The sequence below is a fragment of the Taudactylus pleione genome, unplaced genomic scaffold (assembly GCF_031769625.1).
Source record: "Taudactylus pleione unplaced genomic scaffold, aTauple2 ptg000995l, whole genome shotgun sequence".
NCBI classification, from domain to species: Eukaryota; Metazoa; Chordata; class Amphibia; order Anura; family Myobatrachidae; genus Taudactylus; species Taudactylus pleione.
In genome coordinates, this window is record NW_028285396.1 from 446,864 (window position 1) to 465,968 (window position 19,105).

Below are 19,105 nucleotides of genomic sequence, written 5' to 3' on the forward strand. Positions count from 1 at the left end.
AGGCCGCAGGTTTGTCATTTGACTTAGGGGCCGGACGTCTGGTACTCCAGGCCTGTTTCCTGGGCTTGGCCGATTTCTTGGGGCCAGCTTGTCGGGGAAAAGACTGTGCTTTAGGCCTGCCCTGGGCCCTGTAAGGCCGAAAGGACGACGTACCCGAACTGGAAGGGACCGCAGCCGACGGGAGACATGCAGATTTGGCTGCCGCCAGTGTGGCTACAATTTTGTCTAGATCCGGACCAAATAGGACTTCTCCATTAAAAGGCAAAGCTTCTAAGCCCTTTTTAGAATCAGCGTCCGCCTTCCAAGATAGCAACCATAGGGTGCGACGTGCAGCAACAGCTGCTGAAGAAATCCAAGATGTGAGGATACTGATATCCAAGGCCGCTTCATTGATGTAAGTGGCCGAATCCCGGAGATTGCCTACCAACTCGGCCTGTTCAGCCGAACAGTCGGAATCCAAAGACGCCTCCAAACTAAGACGCCTCCAAACTATCAGCCCAGTACTCCATAGCTCTGGCTACCCAACATACGGCCATAGCCGGTCTGGATGCCCCCCCTCCGTGAGGGAATAAATGGACTTTAGGCAGATCTCCACCTTGCGGTCCGTAGCATCTTTCAAGGAGGACATGGAGGGCATGGGCAATGTGGCACTTCGGACTAGGCGTCTCACATGAGAATCCACCTGTGGAGGGGATTCCCACTTAGAAAAATAATTGTCCGCAAACGTATAAGCCACCGCTAAGCACCTCTGAGGCTGATACCGTTTACCAGGGTGTTTCCACGCCTCCTCTAAATGGTCTACTAACTGACCCGAAAGAGGAAACACTGTGGCGTCACCCTTAATATCCTTAAAAAAGGCATATTTGGACTTGGACACCGGAGGATCGTCATCCTCAATAACTAAAGCTGTGCGGACCGCCCGAATAAGGCCAGGAATATAAACCTTGGACTTAGCGTCCGACTCTTTAGTACGGAGAGGTTCTTGGTCAGATAGATCCAGAATATCCCCATAATCGGACTTCACGTCGTCATCCTCATAAGGAGTAGACAGAGACGCCACCGGCCGCTTATGTGGCCGCAACACAGACTCCCCTTGTAACACGTCCGACAAATGCTGTACAGAACTTGTCAGTGAATTAACCCACGCAAGCTCCTGAGAGACCTGGGGAGGGGAAATAGGGAGACTGTGGGGTACCATCAGTTGTCTCAGGAAACCCTGCATGGGTGACGACACCACTGACTGCTGGGACAATTCCATCTGGGAAAACGCAGGTGGAGGAGCTAACTGGCCCACTAGGCTTGTAAGCGCCTTAGCGAAACAAGCCCAGGGAGGTTCCTGTACTGGAGCCGTGACAGTAATTGGCCATGCCAATAAATAACACTGCTGACCTCCGCGTTACCTTCTCCCTCCGCTATAGGTACATTGTACTTAGTACACATAAGCTGGAGAGGAAAATCACTCTCAGACATGATGGAAAGTATGTGACCCCTCTCACTGATACTTATTAGTATAGTGGGAGAAACACCCTGCAATCACCACACTGCAAGGGCTTTAGCAGAGTAAGAGCAGGGACAGAAAAATGGCTGACAGTAGAAAAAGAAAGTACAGGCAGCAGCGCTAGCAGTAGTCACATACAATGCAAAAAATCAATTCCCTGCACTATCAGTGCTGATTTCAACTACACAGACACAGAGTCTGGTAGGACACAGCGCTGCATACACAGACCTGTAATCGGAGGAGAGGCATGCAGGGGGGACCCAGACCATGATGCCGCACTCAGCTACCAGCAGCGTTCACCACCCTACAAAGATGGCCACCGAGGAGCAGAGAGGGGGCCGGCCTGGAGGAGGAGCGCTGCCACAAGACCAATCGGCAGCTGTGCAGAGAGGACCGTGTGCAGCAGGGGAGACGCCGGCTGTTAACAGGGAAGGCGCGCTCCCCTGGCATGAAATTAACCCCCGGGACGCCGTAGCGCTTGCCGCTCAGCCGCGGCCCGCTGTCCCTGGGGTATAGTGGAAGCGCAGGCTGTTTGACTGGCTCCACGTGCAGCCAGTGCCCAGGCAGCCCACTGCCTGGGGACTTCTGGACCGTGTGCTCAGCGGGGACCCAACGCGAGACTCCGCTGCTTACCTGTCCCCCTTGGATCCGGCCACGGTCCGAAGCATCTGGGGTCACCGCTAGCCGTGACCCCAGATACTTACCAGCATCCCCGGATCAGTACCGGCATTCTGGTACCTGCGGGGTGAAGGGGAGACCGCATGGACGTCAGTACTGACTGTCCATGTTGTACTCCCAGCTGTGCAGCCACAGCTGCCGAATTTTGAAGAAAGCTTCAGGGGCTTTAAGCTCCCCTCTAGACATGTGCTCCGACTCCGAGCCGGGCACCAACGAAACTGGGATGCCTTGGCTCGGGGGCGGGGTATAGGAGGGGACCCTGATGCATCCTGGGAGGCTGAAAACTTAACTCTATAGTGCCCGATGCCTGATGTCATCACCTAAACCCCCAAGGTATCCTTTGGATACCCTATGGACCCTGATGTAGAAAATAACTTCTCAGAAGTACTTCTGACAATTAACTATTTGTAGAAACAGACAACAATCTACATCTCCAACTGTAAACTATATGAAGAATGTACAAATGACTTCCTTATGTATGCTCAGTCTGCCCACACACATAATGATAGTTATTTCTACGTTTCAATGATCATATATCTAAATGGTCTGTATGTGAAGTTACTCTCTGTGCCACATAGGTGTCATTGCATTGGGAGAAATAATGTGTGTGCACCATAATGAAGATCAGTAGGTCTTTCTAAAAGTAGACCAATGTGAAAATAAATTTCAGCTCTAATAGCTGTCAAAAGTGTAATGCAATGGTTTTAAACTAAATGGATGACACATGGATTCAAGTTTAAGTGATATTTTGGAGTTGTGTACCAACTTCAGTTTTATAATGTCAGCTTTACAAGGCTGTGAGCTGTAATGATAGTAAGTGGTGGTGATTACATTCAGGGAACAAAATTTGTATAATAACTTTCTCTGATTGAACAGAATCTGGTTAAAAAGTATGATACAGATGTGCCCTCATACACCTAGCTTCAATACGCCATGCAACGCAAGATGCCTTCGTGAGTGAGTTGCCAGATCCCGTGCGACTGCTTGCACCGAGCGCATTTTTTTCCAGAAAATGCATCTCAGTCGCAATGCGATGCGACTAGGATGCAGCAGGAGACTGCTCCGATTCATTTGATATGTGACACTTGTGTATTTGTGTGCGGACAAAAAGGCGCTCGGAAAACACAGAAGATTTGGCACGCCGAGTGAAAGCTAGTCTATATACCACACATAGTCATGAAAGCTTACATTTATTACAAAAAATGTAAAAAGTTTTTTCTATCTTGATAAAAGACCTTGAGTAAGGATGTGAAGACTTTAACAGAGACTTTAACAAAAATCGATAGACTACTCAGCAACACGTGTTGGTTTCAGACTAACCACAGTTCCTACTTTCAATACACACACACAAAAAAAAAAAGACAATATGGTTCACCCTCCTCTACCAGATACCAAAATATTAAAGTTGGCTGTGCTTTTCATTTTAGGAACTAAAACTCTCTTTCTACTGTACACAACAAACAATCAGGCCCAAGGTAATAGTCTGCAATTTGCGGGCAACGACAAGATTTCAGCAAAGTTGAGGTTTTGCCTTTTGAAAAAAAATGGTGCTTTAAATCTGGAGGCTATGGGCCTGATTCAGCAGGGAACGCACGGATGCAGACGCACGCACCCGTCTGTTGCGAGAATATGCTAATCACTGCATACGCATGGAGACCGCAGCACAAGATGCAGACGCCCAGCCCCATATTAATCCGCCCATCTCCCTTTACTCACAGCCTGATCAGCACGCAAGATAGCGTAAACATCGGCACTTCCTGTCAATCAATATCGGAAGGGTCCACGTACACACTGAGTGTAGTCTGCATTTCATAACCTGAACGCACTAGCTAGTTCACGCACGCGCAGTGCGAAGGATACGCATGTGCAGCGCAATAACATCGGCCAAGTGCGTGCGTTCTTTGCTGAATCAGGCCATATATCGTCAAAATCTCGTTACTGCATGCAACAGGCAGACTATTACATTTGGGCCTAGGTGCCTGATTCGGCAGGGATCGCTATTATGCTTATACGCACACAACTGTGTTGCTAATATTAGCGGTGCTATTTAAATGTGTGCATTCACATTGCGTATGCAGCCTGACATAATGATGCCCACAGCCCCTTACTCACATCCGTATAGTAGGGAAACATAGCAAAACAATCGGTAACATCGGACCCATGCATACAGTTATGGAAGCCCAGACCTCACTCAGGAATTGCTAACTTCTGTGCACGCTATGAGACCTCAGGAGGCGTCAGGTATCGCAGGGGATAATTTATGCACGCCCATGCAAACGATGTTGAAACGCACTGGCACGTCTGCGTTCACCCGACCACCCCCCCAAATGGCACTCCCTGTCAATCACTCTGCTCTGGGACTGTGTAGCCTCTGCAAACGCAGTGTCCATCGCAATTGCTAGTTTGCTCACTGCAATGCATACGCAGATCGCAACAATCGACCAATTGCGTGCATCTTTGCAACTGCGTTCCTTGCTGAATCAGACCCTAAGTCTCTTTTATTTCTATCTCACCATGGCTCTGGCTTCTTCTCGTATAGATGTAACAGCAAGGATGCTATAGAGTGCTCCATTGACATAAGGGCGAATCTGTGGAGTGCAAACATCAAGTTCAGAACTATTTGCAAAGGAAGCACAGACAGATGAGACATGTCAGAAATGTTCTACTAATATTAAATGTACAAATGTGACTACTGACATATAGACAGTCCTGATGTACTCTCCTCATTTATCCAAAGCATAAATGTACATCACACAAGCAGTATTTTAGAAGTATTGGAAAGTAGAAGTAAATTTAGGGTACTAAAGTGGTAGCAGGCAGACTAAGAAGTGAAGATTTTTTCTTATAGTCAGCTTACACACTCACAACTTGCTCACATATGGTCATGAGGAGCAGCTGCATAGGACACTTTCTATAGCTGAAAACAGGCATGGCCTTTGCTATGTGCTTTGTGATCAAACAGGCACTAATGCGCACACTGTGATTCTGCATGGTTTGCTTCAAGTAAATCGCACTTTTGAGCTCATGCAGAGTTGTACCCAAGTGGCTCACAAGTGCATGCATGGAAATAAATGCTGGTCTGCATGCATCAATGTAGCTGCACCGCCCCCATCCATCTGCTTGCAGAAGTAGCCATCACCATGCATTTGCACAAGTCCTATCTTTGCTGCAAGAGATCCACCCCGAAATCATACAGATCTTAACATATGCTCAACTCAGGATTTCCTGCAACTCTGCCAACACAGCCATGACATGTCCTCACAAGGGGGATGCGGTCACAATACCGACAGTCAGGATGGCAGCGCTATTCCGGCGCTGGCATCCTGATGGTAAGTACTGGGGTTGGAGGAGGGTTAGGCACTAGGTGCAGGGTTAGGTTTAGGGTGCGGGAAGGTTAGGTATAGGCACTGGGGGGAGGTTAGGTTTAGGCAGTGGGGAGAGAGGGTTAGGGGTTAGGCACTAGGAGGAGGGTTAGGCACTAATGGGGAGAGGGATAGGTTTAGGGTGCGGGGAGGTTAGGTTTAGGCAGCGGGGAGAGAGGGTTAGGGGTTAGGCACTAAGGGGGGAGGGATAGGTTTAGGATGCGGGGAGGTATAGGCACTGGGGGGAGGTTAGGTATAGGCAGCGGGGAAGGAGGGTCAGGGGTAGGGAGAGGGTTACCCTGTCAAGATACCGGCGTCGTGATTCTGACCGCTGGGATCCCAAGCGCCGGCATCCCGTACCCAACCCCTCAGAACACTTGGCCCAGTTATACCCATTCATTCGCAAGTGAAAATGCACAAGACAAGTTGCTCATAGTTGTGTAAGTAGACACAGCATAAAAAAAATCAAAACTGAATTAGCCCCAGAGAGACCATATATCGTCTCTCAGAAGATACATACCTCATGGTTCTCATGGCCAAGTAAGTCAGACAGCACTTTGAGAACACGGCCTGCGGTTTTTGCACACATTTTCTTTCCTGAACAAGGGAAACACTAACAGGATCAGTTATCTGGTTACATCTTATACAAACAGATACAATCATTTATACAGTACAAGCACACATTTATTCCAGATCTGTAACAAGTCTACTGAGGAAGTGATGTATGTAAGCACAAAGTCTCTGCAGATACACATGTACACACCTGCACTGCGTAAGCAGAGGTTCATGAGCAGTGCTACCGAGTACTCCACTGTATAGTCAGAAAGATGTTCCGTGTCCTCCAATTCTTCTATAAGCCAGTAGATGAGACCATCATTTATCATGGCCGACTGCATAGAGCGCCTGGAACAGAAGCCATTTATTTCGTGAAAAAGTAAAAATAGATCTACTTATTCATGTATTGGTCAAAAGGAGGGTATGTATTTTTTTTTACAAAAACTGTTTGCTTAGTTAACCTTGCAGTTCTGGCATACTGATTTCTGCTTGTTGCATTGTATCAGAATACTTACCAACTGTATAAATATTTTTGGAACAGATTAATTAATCATCTGAAATACCAATATAAGACTATTATAGAACTGAGATATATATTATCTCTTTGTTTTTATGGTCTCTTTTTGCATTTTAAATTGCAAGCTGCTTTCTATGATGGCACAACCTATAAACTATAAAGCTACATAAAAAGGTATAGATGATGTTAGAACTAGGTATGTATTATGAATACTATGATCATGGCGTAAGAATGTCCTAGCTGAAAGACAATTCCCTGATTTATAGTGCAGGGTAAGAAGATGTCACACATCCAATGGTGTGTTATACTTAAAAGCATGTAATAAAATGTGGCGATTGTGGTTATCAGACATGTCCTGTATTTGCATGTTGATAAAAACTGTACTAAGTAATGAGCAATGGTTGCAGCAATTGTAAATGACATCAGCCAGACAGAAGTCCTGATTCTGGATATTACTGAGGTGTTTTATCATTATTATAATTGGATATATATCTTGCAAATGTAAATGAATCCAGTGGAACTGCTGGACTACTTAGATGGGACCACCCAAACCACATTTGTTGCACCGCTTACGTTGGAGAAGGTATATTTTGTTATTTCTTTCAGAATGGCAAGGTGACAGGTGTAGATGGTTTGCCTATAAAGTTGTAAAAGCAAAACAGCGTGTTCTATGTGCCCTGGCCACTTGAAACCTTTAATTGTTTTGTGATAGATGGCTCTTTACCAATGGCATATCATTAATGGGTGCAAGGTGTGCGGTGCACACAGGCCCCTGGGTCCAGGGGGCCCCACACCGCACCCATATATACAGGGGCATCTTAAGAGAGGAGGGGTCCGTGTGCACTCCCCGTGCGGGGCCCCCTCCTCTCTCCCCGGTGGCTGGCAGCCGAGTGACGCTGCTGGATAGTCACCGGAGCATTAGTAGACTCCGGGCACTACAGTGTGCCTAGAGTCTACTGCGCATGCACAGAACACCTGAAAAATGGCCGCGGCGGAAATTTTCTGGTGTTCTGAACAGCGCCGACACCCGACGCGGGACCACGGACAGGTAAGTTTAAAATAATATGGGTGTAGGGTGTGTGGTGAGGGCCCCCCTGGACCCGGGGGCCCATGTGCCCCGCGCACACTGTACACATTATAGATACACCACTGTATATATAGTTATACATACCTCTACGCAGTCTCCAGAGTGCTGCTCTGAGCCCCGGGAAGGCGCAGTGGAGCAGCAAAAATCACAGGGTAAATGGCGGCAACCATTTTCCTGGTAACTTTCGCATGCGCAGTAGAGAGGTCCCTGGGAAAAAGGCGTGGGTGCCACTTTCCAGAAGATCCGCACCAGAGAGGAAGGGATCTGCACAGAGTATGCACACGGGCCCTCTCCTCTCTTAAAACGCCTCTACTTTTTACCATTAATAACCTTAAAACCTAAACTGTTAGGGTGCCTTGAGGACCTTAGGAAACTGCCTTAAAGCGTTGCTTAACGTGATAACTCATTTGGTTCCTTCTTAGGACTGAAGATAAATTGGGATAAATCCCACATCTCCCCCTCTGAAAAGAAAATGTCCCATTCAGACCTCTCCTGGTGTATCTTCCCAATGAATATCTAACTAACTAATGATATGGGTGCATATTTGCAATTTAGGGTCTGATCCTGAGTTGGCAGCAAAGCAAAAAAAAAAAACAATTAACTGCACATTGGCAAAATCATGCTGCACTGCAGGTGGGTCAGATGGAATCGGTTTGTTATACCGCCAGCCCGACCTGGAAGGAAATCCCAATCGCCTACAAGGTAAGTAAATACTAACCTAACTGAACCCCCTAACCCTCCTTTAGTGTGCCTAACACTAACCCCCCCCCATGCCTAACCCTAATCCCCCCTCTAAGTGCCTAAACCTAACCCCCCCTTTCCCCGCCGCCTAAACCTAAGTCCCCCGGGGGTGCCTAACCCTAACCCTCCCTCCCCCAAGCCTAACTCTAACCTTCCGGGGGGGGTGCCTAACCCTAAGTCCCCCCACGGAACCCTAAACCAAACCCTCCCGCCCCCGCGGCTGTTCGCGCTCCACGCCCCGTATCCCTTCGATCAGGATGCCGGGTGCCGGTCTTTTGGCGTAGGTTAATTAACCCTCGCCGGGATTCTGTAGTGGCATAGCGACCGCCAGCATCATAAACGCATACCGGGTCAGATGTAAAATGTGCAAAGAGATTTAAGCTGGGCATACACAGCAAGATAAAATGTCTGTCAGACCGACAGACATTTTATCTGGCAGCCTGCCAGCCGCAGATGTCGCCGGCATACACTGTGAGATTTCTCTCACAATGTATTAGCCGACATCTGCGCTCCGCCCCCGGGGGAGGAGACATTTCCCTGTTCCTTCTATGGGAAGGAACACAGGAAATGTCTGTCTGTCGGCCGCGGCTGGGCATACACTGCCTGATGCGGCCGACAGTTTACCGGTAAATATCGTATCGGACGGGCATGCTGGACAATCCGACATGCCCGACCAAGCAATATTTAACCCTCGGTCGCCCGCGCACACGCTATAATTATGGGGCGATCTGCGGATATCGGACGGATCACCCCGATAATTGTAGCATGTATGGCCAGCTTTAGATTTGAGAGAGGCGTTTTCAAACACAAAGTTGCAGTGTAAAAATAAAGATGTCCAGCATTTGTGGGCTACATACAAAAACAGCCCTGCATGCAAGAATAATAAATGCCTTTGCATCTCTTATATTGCAACATGGTTTATCCAGGTGCAGAGTTACTTGCTTTTTTTTTTGCTTTGCTTCCAACTCAGAATCAACTGCTTAATGTCCAACCCCAAATTGACTACCTTAAGCAGTAGCCACTTCCATGCGAGACTTAGGATTAACCACGTGAAGATGGCTGCCCAACTAAAACTTCTTTACATGTTTTCAACAATCCTTGTTGTTTACTCGGTTAGGAGTTTCCTGACGGATTGATCACTATGGGGCCGATTCAGAGGTGCACGCAGTACCAATCTTTGCACAGTTGAGCAATTATTTGCTACTGTGCATGTGCGAAAAGTCTAGTGAACCCTTACAGCGGAGCGAGAACTAATGTGTGCGATGGCATACGCATTTGTGTACAACATCGCTATGATTTGAGATGGCTTTACAATCGATTGGCATTTCAGGTTGGAGACTGGGAGGTGACTTAAATTCATTGGAAAAAGAGGAGGTGGCATGGGCGTGTTATTAGAGTGTCACGGGTGCATTCTCTTTCGCAGCACCACAGCAGCCATATTTTGAGAAAGTTACAAAAGAGGTTGCGCACCAGACAGGGGCTGCTCGGAGAGTTGATGTTGCGACCGATAGTGGAGATATCAGATCCACCAGCTCAGGTGAACAGTGGGCCTGATTCAGAGCCGGACGCTCTGACCAGAGCGCTCGTTCTGAATCAGGGCCCTCCTCCATGAAAATGGAGCGTCCTCCTGGACGCTCGTATAGCTGTGGGTGACCACCCACAGCTATAGCGAGCGTCCATGATGATGGTCGCGATGGTCAAGACCATCGCGACCATCGGGCTTGCGACGGAGACCCTGCGGTAGGGTCTCGCTTCCGCAAGCCCTGGAGTGATTTTGGCTCTATCAGAGCCAAAATCACTCCCACTGACATCACTAGTGATGTCAGTGGGGCCGGCTTCAGACGGTAGGCGTTCCCATGGGAATGCCTCTGTCTGGCCGCCACGCCCCCGGCACGCCTACCAAAGGGGGCGTGCTGTCAATCACCATCGACAGCACGCCCCCTTTGGTGCGAGAACCAGAGCGACAGCTTGGCTGTCGCAGTCCGGGTCTCGCGCATGTGCACGACGGAGCTCCCTCCGTCGTGCGCATGCGCAGTGGGGCAACATCGACCCGTTTGCGAGCGTCCTTTGCTCGCGAACGGGTCTGAATGACCCCCGTGCTCACATATACTAAATGGGCGTCACAGGTTTAGCAGAGTCCGTCACATGGAAATATACAAGAGGAATACTTAATCTGACATTTGCATATTTTTCCACTTGCAATCTGTGAGAAAGTGCCAAGGATAAAATTGTCTACATTGTACAGAACAGAGCCCACGGGGGGAATTGGCACTTTCTCATTTCCGACTATTATTATGCATCGCAAATGGGGTACCTGATGTAGGTGGTGTTGGGGACACGGATTTGACTGCTTGGTCACTCAGGAAATGTTGGGACACACTCCTCTACAGGCCCTGCTTGGAGACAAAGCCTCTGGAATGCAACCATGTGGTGAAAATTCGGAACACGATTCATAAATTGACAGGTGTTGTGGAGTTCATTCTCAATACTCCACTTGGGTGGCTACTACAATGAATAAATTTGTTTCTAGGGGAAAGGGTGGGGAGGGGGGTGCACCCTCTGGCTGCAGTCGAGTGTGTGGTCTCAATTAGGCAGCTGTATTCAGTAGGCACTCTAAAGTCCTCCGATCAACTTTGATGTGTGTTTGGAGTCCTCAACAAGATGTTCTTCTGGTACTTGCAGTAAAGACATGCACTGAAGGCTCAATTTGATACAGGATCACCTGTTATACAGAATGCCTCTCTTATGAATCTCTCACACCCACTCGCTCATAGAAAAATAATTTTGTTTGTGTATTCTTAATTTGCTGACCGAGTTCAACCCAGATGCCCTGATGAATATTTGAGAAGAACCTGGATACCCTACAGCAGCTCAGGTTTTAGAGATATCCTTGGTTGAGCACAGGTGACTTAATTAGTACCTCAGTCAATTTGATAACCACCTGTGCTCATCCATGGATATCTCTAAAACCTGAATTGTTGGGGAGCCTTGAGGACCAGGTTTGGGAACCTCTGCCCTATGGGAGGAGGTCTAGGATAGTGCACTGAATATCACCTGCAGAACCACCTCCTCTGTTACATTTCAACAAATTCATCTGTACCTTTTACATAGGTAGTACCCCTATTTTGTTATATAGATTTTGAAGTAGACTCGTCAAACTGTTCCAAGTGCTTCTGGAACGTTTTGGCTACTAGATGTGTCACTGAAATTAGAACATCATTCCCACATGGTGGTTTATTTGGTTTAACCCTAGGTGACCTAGTTGATGCCATGACAATATATAACTAATACGTTCATGCTAGCCAAGGTGGCATAGGATGAATGTAAATGGCACAAGATGGCCTTGGTTTTCGGGACTGAGTAACTTAGTAAATGACATAGCAGGCCATCAGTGGCGGTTCTAGGGGCAGGTAAGCAGGGCTATTGCCCAGGGCGCAGTCGAGGTGTCCCCACCCTCACTTCCCTCCCACAGTGCAGCACCCCCCCGTTGCATTCTGGAAGTCCCAAAATGCCAGGCGCGTCCAGCGGCCACTGCGATGACATGGAGAATGCAGGGGAGAGGCAACCCACCAGGACATGGAGAGCAGCAGCAGCTTGGCGTTGGTTGTGGCGGCGCGCATGGTACTGCGCATCCTCACACCACCACTCACTCATCAGCTCCCTCCAGTCCCTGCTTGTTGTTCAACAGCCTGGGTTGTGATTACTGCGGAAGCCCTGGCCCTGTCTGTACCAGACTCTGATCTCTGGCCCCTGCTGAGAGACTGTGTGAAAAAGGTATGTATACCTGATCATTCATATCACATTGTAAGGGGCATTAGAGTGTGGCATAATGTTTAAAGGGCATTACAGTATAACATATTGTGTAAGAGACATTACTGTGTGTGGCATAATGTATTATAAAGGGCATTATTGTGTGTGGCATAATGTGTTATAAAAGGGCATTACTGTATGTGGCATAATGTGTATGCGGCAAAGGGAACTTTCGCCGTGAGCTCCATAAGGTCTACAACCGGCCCTGCAGGCCATGGATGATTTGTGTACACCAGTAGGATTTGTTTTTTTAAAAATGTAGAGTTAGTTGAACAGGTGGGTTGTGTCCCCGTATGCTATAGAAATGGGTGTTGAAGACACTACAGGAATGCCCATGGGAGGTTAGCTCCCACAAAGCAATTTGCTGTTACTAGCTATATTCCTCTGCAGTGGCTGTTCCACAAAGGATTATGGGACTGATTCTTAGTTGCACACAACTGCATTTCAAGATTTTTAACACTGCGCATATTCAGTGGGCGAGCATACAAATCTATGAACAACGGGCGTTTCAGAGTTGAACGCATCTCCAATTATGGCTCATTGAGTGGAACTGGGCACACATAGGTAAAGTGTTCTGGGGGTGGGTCTTAGTTGTGTAGGTGGAATTGTTGAGCGTACATAAATCCACATGATTTCGGATGGATCGCTTGTATCATGTTCAGAGCTTGTTTGCTCGTTTGTTGTAAAAAACTAAAACCAAACTTGATTTACAAAAAAATTATATTATAATTAAGCACATCCTAATGTTATTTTCCTAGGATTCAAAGGGAATCCGGTCAATATCCCGGCAAAGAGAATGCCGGCGCTTAGAATACCAGCACCGGAATCCTGACACCTGTTAGAATCCCGGTGCCGGCATCCTGAAGTAAGTATTGGGGTTAGGGGGAGGGTTAGGTACTAGCGGGGGAGGGTTAGGTTTAGGGTGCAGGGAGGGGGATGTTAGGTTTAGGCACCAAAGAGGGGGGTTAAGGTGTCGGTATCCTAACCCTCTCGGGATGCACCGACAAGGGCAGCCTTAATTATAAAACATGGACGTAAACTGATGGTAGTCGAGGGCTATTGAAGTGGCTTCATGATTCTGTCCTTGTGCGGACATTCAGTTATCTCACTTTAATATGGGTCATATGGCAGACTGTGTGAATAGTTAGAAGGTGCTATTGCTACCTGCGATATCACACACACCCAGACATGGACAGATTCTGAGACACATCATTAAACAAGCTTTCCACAAACAGACTACAGACAAAACAGGCAACAATCTGTGAATAATTTAATGATGATGTGTATGGCTTAAGACAGAAGTAGTCATTTATGCATAGATATAATTTTATTAAATTAATATTAAACATTATATTTGAGTGAGGGGGACTTTGTGAAATTCTTCTCAATGTGTACATTTTAAAATGAATGTAGAGTCTTCCAGTGTACCCCTGGAAATGGCATGCCGAGCTTCAGTGTATTTGCTTCGCTATAAATAACACTGCAAAGTTATCACTGGATAAACTCAGAGACCTACAAGTACTAAGGGGTAAACTCACTAAGATTCGTGTTTGGGGGCGAGATTGCATTCTCGTGTGTGTTTGCCTGTTATTCTGACTCGCAAATTTACTAACGCCAAACTCGGCCGAACAAGCAGGAAACCAAGAGGCAAACACGTGCGAATACAAAAATATGATAAAATACAACAGCTAACCTACTTGCAAGAACTTTCCAAGGAAAACAATAGAACTCGTAAATTTACTAAGAAACGTGTTTTCAAACCCCCACCTTAAATTTGCAAACTCGCACTAGAACACAATTTTCAAATAGACTACCTCCTGAGCTGCAGGTCTGCAGAAGCACTGCACAGATCAGTGCCCCCCCCTAAACATAACCTGCACCGGATGTTTTGAGCTGGTGCTGGTTCTGGAAATACAGTAAAGTTATGTTTTTTATGAACAATTTCTTTTCTCTACAACATGCAGACCCATTGGCATTGTTATGTTCCAATTTTGACAATTGTTTTTAGGGGTCTATAAACGGGAGATTCTTCCCTTACTACTATTGTAACGGTGGCAATAAGGTTATTATGCAAAATTAGATGGCAGACTTTTCCCTTTTTAGTCTCTGTTAAGCATTTACTTTTACAATTACATTCTATTCGTTTTCCATTATATTGACTTTGTAATGTCTCACTGATACATGGGAAATCTTTACCATTGTTATGAATGTATCAATTTGATCTTTGATTTTGTATCATTGTATACACTTGCAAATAAAAATTGAAATTACGGATCGCTATTGCTAAAGCGTACGCAGACAGGCGATTGTTTCGTACTGTGCATGCATCGCAGTGAGCGAAGGCACCACTGCGATCGCAATGCGATCTCGGAGACCACACAGAGCCATCACAGAGCAATTGACAGGCAGTAAGCGTTTGGGGGTGGTGACGATGAGTTGGTCGGAGAAATGCAGGCGTGCCTGACAGTTTGCATGGGCGTGCATAAATTAGCCATGGCGATTGTATACGTAATGAGGTTAGCAATTTCTAAGTAAGGTCAGGGCTGCTGTAATTCTGCATGAGGGGCCAACGGCACTCGATGTTACCGATGTTTATGGAGGTTTGCAAAGTATTACGGATGTGAGATATCGGTAGTGGGCGTCTCCATGCTGGAGGTGCGACGGCACTGTGATAGCAATCATTAGCATATTTTCTAGCAGACCTGCATGCGATCACGGAGCTGTGATCCTTAACGAATCAGGCCCATAGTACACACACACACACACCATAAAAGTAAAAGTTTATTACATACACTCACACTATACTCACCTTGTTCCCAATGTTTGGTCTTCTTCTAGGGTAGGAAAAAAAAAACTACTCATCTAACCCTTGGCGCAGGACGGTCCTCTTGTCTAGTAGCATCCCGGCCATTAAAAACATACACATAAGCTCTTCCCCGCAAGTAACAGGACCCACGAGGTTTCCTGCACTTGTAGGGCCACCAGCCAATGAGCTGCCGCTACTATAGTAAGCGGACACTGATTGGCAGTCAGTGGCCTGATTTTCAATCAGCAGCCAGGCTGCTAATTGGCCTGTAAGCTGAGAATGCTTTTGAAGGGGGACCCCGTGACATAGGGGAAGAAAGACCCCTATATCTTTCTTCCTCCGTATTTTCACAACCAGGACCAACTCAAGAGTCTGGTGCTGGTTGAAGGACATATGGGGGACTCCCATCCCGTTTTTACCCAGTATTTCCTGAGCCAGCACCAGCTCAAAAAGCCCAGTGCTGGTTATGTTTGGGAGGTGGGGGGGGCCAGGGGCTACATGCCTTTTTTTCCTATTGTTAACACTTTTTTACATTGACACTCACAGAAGCACTGCATGGATCTCACTGATCTGTGCAAGCTTCATTTTCATGCGTGTTTGTCTCCCTCGTGTTTTGGGCAAAACTCATACAAAACACACAATTTAGTAAAACACTATTCTAGGTAAATTTGTGAGACAAACGTGAGCATGTTTGTTCGAAACAGGTCGTGTTTAGTCTTGCCAAAACATGATTCTTAGTAAATTTACCCCTAAGGGTGTTCACAGAGTCATGTGAAGAAAAATATCCTGCATTTAATGGCAAAGGTGAAATATACTATCTGTGAGCAGCAAAGCCATACGTCATCTTGATCTATATATAACTCATGTTTTGTAACCCATTGATCAAGTTCTGCAGTTACACCTGCTAAGGTAAACACTAAAGCTGGGTACACTCCTGAGAGACAAAAAGAACAACATATCCGCACAGACCTATGACAACTCAGGGGTGTATTGAAAATCCTTCCCTCATACCTCTTTAGGTTTCCTATTACTCCTCCTTGCACCCAGGAATTAGTTGAAATCACAACAAAGAAAAAAGTATTCCTTACACAGTGCACTCACAGAATTTCATTAAATCTCTAATAATCATTACTAATAATGATCTGGTGACCACGAATAAAGGCATCTTCCCATAAAGTAAAATATACTTTTATTTAATACATCTTAAAAATATAAACAAGCGAAATAAAGAGCACACATTAAAATTTGTAGTTTAACTGTATAGTAAAAGCTTAATCATAGGGGCAACCCTACTGCCGGGCTGCCCGTCCTTATATCACGGCTCAGATCCAACGACTTCAAAGATCTTTTGATGGACAGCATTCTCCTCCAATCCACGCTGCCTATCAGTTAATTGATTGGCTAGCGCTGGTCTTCTTCATCATTGATCTTTGAGAGCGTTCTCTTCCAATTAGCGCTGCCTGTCATTATGTTGATTGGGCTAGCACTTTCTCCTTGGCAATATACACGGAGAAACTAAGTTATGTTGTATAAAGTAATCCTATTGTCTATTCACTCTCGTATACAAACAATATGGTACATCAATTGGACCTTACTGTATTAACATCTATATTTCAATGTTATCTATGAACCCATTAGGGAATGTAACTAATTTTCTCTATTCAGGAAATCAATTTTCCATATGTATAAAGTCACATTTATACAGTATCAATCTAAAATATTCTCCTCTATATCCTAGAATAATCCTAGACCCATATTGTCATTTATAATGATCTTATTGTTATTTTACCCACATATATCCCACAAATTGAATATTTAATACATAACGGTTATATCTAATCCTATCCAAATTTTGATATATTTATTATCGATATTTCTCTGCGTCATTTTGTGCATCTTTTTACCTTCAAATGCATCTTATTTGCACAACTATGTGACTAGATAGCACAAGCAGCTTCTGCTGATTAAAATGATATGCAGCATGCCTATGTTCTGTGAGCGAGTGCGGGTGTATCTGCATGTGAAACGCTACGTTACAGTGTCAGTGGCTGTAACACTGTAACGTAGAGTCACACATAGTCACACACAGAACATAGGCATGCTGCATATCATTTTAATCAGCAGAAGCTGCTTGTGCTATCTAGTCACACCGTTGTGCAAATAAGATGTATTTGAAGGTAAAAAGACGCTCGGCGCTACCAAGTCACGCGTTATGTGTGGCGCGACTTGTTACGCACAAAGGATAGATGTATGTGGGCACATCTGTAGGAAATGGAAATAAATAAATGTGTATAATGACAACATAAGACAACATATTGGGGACATTGTATATTAGTCTTTTACTATACAATTACACTACAAATTTTAATGTGTGCTCTATATTTCGCTTGCTTATATATTTAACATGTATTAAATAAAAGTTATATTTTACTTTATGGGCAGATGGATGTCTTTAGTCGTGGTCACCAGATCATGATAAGTAAATAGATTATTATTAGAGATTTAATGAAATCCTGTGTGAGTACACAGTGTAAGGAATACTTTTTTCTTTGTTGTTGTTGTACACTCCTGAGATACAAGTCAATCTAGACATACACTGTAACTATATATATATTACATAAACAAAAATAAGCCAGCACTCCACAATACTGTAGTATAATTGCCCTGGTGTCACGAACGAACAAGCGCAGTTGTGTACATATTACATGGTCTGCTGTACGATAACATATCTATGCAGGGCTAATGTTACCAGGCCTGTGCAGCACTATTGATGGGAAGATGCAAATAGACAATTCATTAAACTATGAACTGGTCTACACACTATACAATAGTTGTTGCGTTCCATCGCAGATCGCAAGATTGGCCATTATTTCGTATAATGTGTACACTGGGCCTGATTCAGAGCCGCTCGTAAGCGGCCGCTCGTTCGTTCCGAGCGATGTTCGCACATCTGCGCATGCATACGGATTGTAATACGTATGCGCGAACCAGTCAGTGCGCCCGAAAATCGTGTGCTCGCTAAATAGCGAATGCCTGCTATTTTGAGTGACAGAAGGAGGCGTATGTGGGTGGTAACAGGGGAAGGTGCTTGAAAACGGGGAGTGGAGATCAGAACGCAGGCGTGCCTAAAGGTCAAAACGGGCGTTTTAAGGGTGTGCATAACTAATAAAGCAGCGTCATCGACCACGTCACTTGGTTGTTTTATAGTCAGAACTGCTCGCATGATTGCGGTAGGAAAAACCAACCACAAGAATAGCGAGCAGTTCATACGCCGTCCGATGTACTCGATTAATCTAATAAATAGCGGACATGACGTATGATGCGAGCGACCAGGGGGAGTTTTTTTCAAAATTACGTCCGCATGTTTTGTTCGCTCGTTCAGACATAGAGGCGTGAATAGACCGCAAAGAGCGAACGGTTAATTTAAATAGCCAGCCCCTTTTTCTGAACGAGCGAGCGCAAATAGCGTCCGGCTCTGAATCAGGCCTACAGTTTAAGAAACATATGCAATAATAAATATAGACACAGTGGCATCTAACAAATGGTCCCTGTGATTTATACAAAATAAAGGAGTCCAGCCTTTTGAATAGTAGGGGAAGATACATAGCAGCAGAGCCGTAACTAGACTTTCTGGTGCCCTGTGCCAGAAAGAGCATTGACGCCCCGCTCTCCCTATTTTTCAAATCGAGACATAAGACATTCACCCAAAAAAGGGCCATGACCTCATGAGGAAGGGCCAGGGAAGAGATAGGGCAGGCCAGGAGATGCTGGGAATAAAAGAAGAGGAAGCTACAAGCGAGAATGATAATAAACAGAAAATTGACATGCCCCAACAGCGCCCCCCTGCCCTGCGGTGCCCTGTGCGGTGACACTGGTCGCGCTACCCAGTTACGGCCCTGCATAGCAGTACAGGAACAAGGGCAAGATCTCCCAATAAAAGGAAAGGCTATAAAACACTAAAAGGAAAAGAATAGGGAAATAAGTGAGATCAATACTGAAAGTGAATAAATAAGTACCAGGTACATCACATCTTGACTATACATAGCTACAC

General features: G+C 45.8%; 1 protein-coding gene across 6 annotated transcripts in view; it reads right to left on the minus strand.

Annotated features, from left to right (window-relative positions):
* Nucleotides 1-19,105, minus strand: part of ARMC9 (armadillo repeat containing 9) — a 185,628-nt gene that overhangs the window by 21,928 nt on the left and 144,595 nt on the right. For all 6 annotated transcript variants that reach the window (XM_088460934.1, XM_088460937.1, XM_088460935.1 and 3 more), the window contains 3 exons: nucleotides 6,302-6,441; nucleotides 6,059-6,135; nucleotides 4,690-4,764 (listed from right to left, as the gene is read on the minus strand). In XM_088460934.1, the coding sequence (XP_088317060.1) occupies nucleotides 4,690-4,764; nucleotides 6,059-6,135; nucleotides 6,302-6,441 (292 nt within the window). The remainder of the gene's footprint in view (nucleotides 1-4,689; nucleotides 4,765-6,058; nucleotides 6,136-6,301; nucleotides 6,442-19,105) is intronic.